The sequence below is a fragment of the Acomys minous genome (assembly GCF_964271855.1).
Source record: "Acomys minous genome assembly, chromosome: 13".
NCBI lineage: Eukaryota > Metazoa > Chordata > Mammalia > Rodentia > Muridae > Acomys > Acomys minous.
Window position 1 is genome coordinate 24,148,290 of NC_140495.1, and position 5,524 is coordinate 24,153,813.

Sequence of the window (5,524 nt, forward strand, 5' to 3'; positions counted from 1 at the left end):
AAACCCCTCCCAAAAAAAAAGAAAAAGAAAAAGAAAAAGAAAAGAAAGAAAGAAAAAAGAAAAAGAGCCAGGCAGTGCTGCTGCACGCCTTTAATCCCAGCACCTGGGAGGCAGAGGTAGGTTGATTGCAGTGAATTCGAGACCAGTCTGGTCTACAAAGCGATTCCAGGGCAGCCAAGGCTACACAGAGAAATCCTATCTCGAAAATCCAACCCCCCCAAAAAAAACCCAAAGCCCAAAACAACAACAATAACAACCCCACAAAACAACAACCCCCCCAAAAAGGAAAAAATTAAAAAAATACAACAAATGCATAGTCCAGTGCATGCTGAAAACAGCCGGTAAAATTCACCGTAAATCTCATTTATATGAAAAGACTGAAAAGGAAGACTGTATCAGTCAGTAGCTTTGGAGATTGCTGCGAACGCTGTACATCCAGTTAAACAGCCATCAGAGCTTATCATGGTATTGCTTAGTTTTCCAGGGCAGCAGCTGAAACACCAAGGAGGTAGGTAAGCCATGTCCAAATCCTCAAAAGTTCATGGGAAAACACGGAAGAACGCTGAAAGCATAAGACACCCACTAATTTCTTCGTTAGAGAAACAGAGAATTTACCATGAGGACGTCAAGAAATGTGTTCGGGCCCTCAGGAAGAGTCCCTCGGTCCTTTGCGACTAAGTGCATAGCATCCAGAAGTAGAGAAGGCCCTGGCTTGTAGTGCATCAATAATTTTCTGCGGCGCAGTTCACTCACAGAACAGTCGCCTCCGGGCCTTGCACGGCGCCCGAGGAGAGTGTGGAGGGCGCTGCTCCTGGGGACTTGGAGGAGAAGATGGAGGCAGAGGCTGCAGTGGTGAGCTAGGGGAGGGTCCCAGCAGGTAGCTGTCTAGGTCCCAAGCAGACCCTGGAGAAGATCGCTCTGCACCGGCGGAGGCCATAAGAGGCCATGGCTCTGCGACTGGGTCCTGAGGCCCAGGGCTGTGCACTACTCTTGGAGAGAGAAGGCCAGCGGCCTGGTCAGCTGGAGGATCCATCCAGGGCTCCAGGAAGTCAGAGTCCTCATCCTCATCCCAGGAGTCGTCTTCGAAGGAGATATCTAGGATTAACTCACAGCATCCCTGCTGGAGGACGACAAGGTGGTCCTGCGGCGGCAAGTCAATAAGGATGGCCTCCTCCGGGCTGGTGGGCGAGAACCCAGGCTGTCCACGATGGGCGGAGGTCTGGAGGCCATCCTCGGGAACCAGGATGATGGTGTGTCCATGGAGCGACACTTCCAGCACCGAGGTGGGATCCGGCTCGAGCAGCAGGTCGACGCCATCCAGGGGCAGCTGCAGGGCAGAACCAGCGGGCAGGAACACCACCGAGGTGAGCTCTTCGTCGTCGTCGTCGTCGTCGGCCGCGGCGGCAGCGGCGGCGGCGGCGGCGGCGGCGGGCTCGCCTGGGGCTTCCAGGTCGGCCAGGGCCTCAGGGCGCGCGGGCTCCTGGAGGCGGCGGCGCTTGGCAGGGCTGGGGCCTGGTACCTGCTGTGCCCAGCAGGGCGCGGGGTCGCCGCAGGGGGTGTGGGGCGTCACCGGTAGCATCGTCGGCGCTGCGGGGGGTGCTGGTGAGGCGCGGGGCGCGGGCTGCGGGGCTCCGGGGCGCGGACAGGTGCGATGGCGCGGACCGAGCGGCTGCCGCCTCGTGCTCTGGCACCTGTGCTCCACCTAGCGCAGAGGAATCTCGATCTTGCGCACGCAAGTCCGGATATGTACCAGGTGCCAATCAATTTTCAAAAGATGAACCGGAACCCAAGTCCAGACGGAAAAGGTCAGTCTAGGCTGCAGCTTTGGGAACTTGAAGTCCCGGAGGCTCCGCCCAGGAGTGTCGAGCTGACCAATAGCCTCGGCTGTAGTTGGGAAATACTTTTTTTGGCCTATAGGAGGCAGAACAGGCTACACAGTTTGTCTCACCCGGAATAGAATTTCAAGATGGCTCAGGATTAGAACTCGTAGGGTTTTGGGGAGTCTAAAGATCACTGAAAAACTTGCCCGCGCCTCCCCCCCCCCACCCTCCCGCCCAATAATCCTACTCAGTTTGACGCCACATGACGTTGCCTCAGCTTCCGCCCCCCTCCCGCCCCCGCCCCGTGTCTAGTGATGGGTTAGTGGGTAGCCGCCGCTGACAGGAGATGTGAAGTCTGATATCATTCACGTCTTCGGCGACCTCATAATCACCCCGAAAGCTGAGGTAAAGAGAATCTGTGTCTGAGGCAAAGATGAGCGGCAGAGTGATACATTGCCCCCCCCCCCCAAACGACACAACACAACAAAACAAAACAAAACAAATCTGGTCCAGACAAGGTTCAACAGGTAAAGACCCTCATCGCTTTGCCTGAAAACCCGAATTTGATCTCCGTCACACATAGTGACACTCAGCGGCACACATCATATACAGAGTAAATTAATTAAAAAAAAAAAAAACAACGAAAAAAAAACACCTTTTTGTTTTTTCTTTTTTTTAAATTTGTTAAAATTTTCTTTTATTTATTTATTTATTTGTTTGCTTATGTTAATCTACACAGTTTCATACTGGCATGAGGAGATAATTCTTGAAACATTAATTTAATAAATATTAAATAGATAAAAAATATACATATATTTTGGTTTTTCAAGGCAGGATTTCTCTGTGTCATCTTGGCTGTCCTGGTCTCACTTTGTACACCAGGCTGGCCTCTAACTCACAGAGATCACCGGTCTCTGCCTCCCGAGGGTTAGGACTAAAGGCTTGGGCCACCACCATCCGACTTTTTGTTTGTTTGTTTGTTTTTGTCTTTTGAGACAGGGTTTCTCTGCGTAGCCTTGGCTGTCCTGGGCTCGCTTTCTAGAGCAGGCTGGCCTCGAACTCACGGAAATCTACCCGCCTCTGCCTCCGGAGTGCAGGCATTAAAGGAGTGCGCCACCACGCCCGAAGAGAACGGGTCTTTTGTATGCTTGTGCTTTCTGGCTCCTCGGGCAATGTGACTGTGAACTTCGTTGAATCATTTGCCAGGTACTAGGATCATAGACATTCACCACTCAGGGAGTGAGTTTATGTTATGGCTGGAGTTGCACGAAGTTTTCTGCTTGCCCCGGATCCGCACCCATTCTTATGCTCTTCTCCTAAACAAGGGGTTCTTAACCTGAGGGTTGTCACCCCTAGGGTTGCCGAAATGACCCTTTCCTAGGAGTTGCTTATCAGATACTTACATTATGAGTCATAGTGGTAGCAAAATTAGTTATCGCCAGAGCAACGAAGAGAATTTAATGATTGGAGTCCTCACAACATGGAGAAGTGCATTTAACGGGTCAGAGCATCGGGGAGGCTGAGAACCGCTGCCCGAAACTAGATGGTGGAAAACACAGACTTCTTTCTCCATCTCTAGAAAAAGAAAAATTTTTTAAGTTTTAAGTTTTCATTCTTGGTTTTTCAAGACAGGGTTTCTCTGTGCAGCCCTGGCTGTCCGGGAATGCTAACACTGCGGGGTAACAGGAGTGCTTTAAAAACAGTAAAGGGGCCAGCCTTGATGGCACCCGCCTTTAATCCCAGCACTCAGGAGGCAGAGGCAGATGGATCGCTGTGAGTTCAAGGCCAGCCTGGTCTACAAAGTGAGTCCAGGACAGCCAAGGCTAACACAGAGAAACCCTGTCTCAACAAAACAAAACAAACCTCCCAACAAAACAAAAAAAACCTTGTAAAAGGGAACCTTTGTACAGATGCTTCCTGAATATTAAGAACTGCACTATAATTTATTTAAATTTTGTGTGTTTTGCCAGCGTGTATGAAAACCACACACATGAACTACTCATGAAGGCCAGAAGAGGGCACTGGACCCCCTGCATCTGGAGCTACAGATGGCTGTGAGCCTAGGTGTGGGAGTTGTGAATCAAACCTGCGTCTTCTGGCATCGCAGCAAGTACTCTTAATGGCTGAGCTTTCTCTCTAGCCCCCTTTCCTTAAAACAAAACAAACCTATTTACTTCTTTCTTTCTTTCTTTCTTTCTTTCTTTCTTTCTTTCTTTCTTTCTTTCTTTCTTTCTTTCTTTCTGTCATCTGTCTTCACATACATCAGAAGCAGACATTGTGAGCCACCATGTGGTTGCTGGGAATTGAACTCAGGTCCTCTGGAAGAATAGCCAGTACTCTTAACCACTGAGCCATTTCTCCAGCCCCCCTTACCTTTTTTTTTTAACTTAAAAATTATTATTAATTTTTTGGTGAATTCATACACAGGTACTGTTTTTGTGTAATTTCTACCCTTCCCTCTCTCCCTCTAGCTCCCCCTGTCTCCCTCAAATTTATGCGCTCTTTCTTTAATTGTTACATATGTATCTTTATATGTGTGCATAAATGCAGCCTGCGGATTCCCTTTAGTGTGGCTTCTGTGTTTATTTTTCTAGGGCTGATCCCTTGGGGTGGATAAACTGCCTGTGGGGCTAATCCCGGAAGAAGACTGATTCTCCCTTAGCAACCAGTTATTGCCTATAGTTCCTCATTCCTTTCCTTTCTCGTCCACATTAGCATGCCATTGGTGTTTTCACTGTGGAGGCCGTATATATACACATATGTGTGTGTATGTATATATATGATTAGGTATATATATATGACTACACACACACACACACACACATGTATATGTAAAATTTCATGAGTGTGGCTTTCTTGTCATATGTAGAAGACACCATCATCTCACAGCAGATGGCCTGGTTCTCTAGTTCTTTCTGTCTGTCTGTCTGTCTTTCTTTCCTTCCTTGAGACAGTGTTTCACCATGTATCACTGGCTGGCCTGGAACTCCGTATATCGATTATGCTGGCTGGTCTCAGACTCACAGGGATTTGTCTTACCTCGGAGTCCTGAGTGCTGGCATTAAAGGCGTGGACCACCATGCCCACCTGGTTCTTAGGCTCTTTCCGCCCCTCTTCCATGTTGTTTCCCGAGCTTTTGTTGTAGGAGTTTTATGGCAGATGGATTACTGTCTGCTCCAAGGAGCTTCTTTGGTAAGGGGTGAGAGCTATATTTGCCCGTGGATAAGGATAAGCGTTTAGAATGCGGCCGGAAGCTACACTGTTAGGGGAAGTGGCTGTTCGTCTCGGTTGTCTTCTCAGGTCCGTGGTTAGTTGGCTGGGTTTGCAATGCTAGGCATGAATTTCCTCATGTTTAGCAGGCTTTAAGTGCAGTTACACACAGCTGCTGGGTTGCTCCCAATATATAAATGTCTCTACTGTACCCTTTGGGGACCTCTGGTCGTGTTGGTCTTTGTTGTGGTTCAGAGGCTTTACAGTTGGTTAGGACCATTAATTGCTTTTCTCCACTGGCAGCTCGCACAGCACTTTCGGATGCTACGAGAGCTAGTCCTTAAGGGACTTCCACGTTACTTGTGTCTCAATTCTTGTGGCTAATGTGTGTGGATTATTTATTTATTTATTTGTTTGTTTATTTATTAGCAATTGCACCTTGCCTTCAAGTTCTGGGAGGTAACCAAGGGTCGTAGCAATGACCTTTGTTATTG

The 5,524-nt window shown here is 48.8% G+C and overlaps 1 protein-coding gene across 1 annotated transcript; it reads right to left on the reverse strand.

Moving 5' to 3' along the window:
• Positions 1–216: 216 nt before the first annotated feature.
• Positions 217–1,925, reverse strand: LOC311581266 (proline-rich protein 23A3-like). Its single transcript, XM_084753383.1, has one exon. It carries the CDS (start codon positions 1,577–1,579, stop codon positions 746–748), a length of 834 nt encoding a protein of 277 aa, XP_084609509.1. The 5' UTR covers positions 1,580–1,925; the 3' UTR covers positions 217–745.
• Between the last annotated feature and the right edge of the window lie 3,599 nt (positions 1,926–5,524).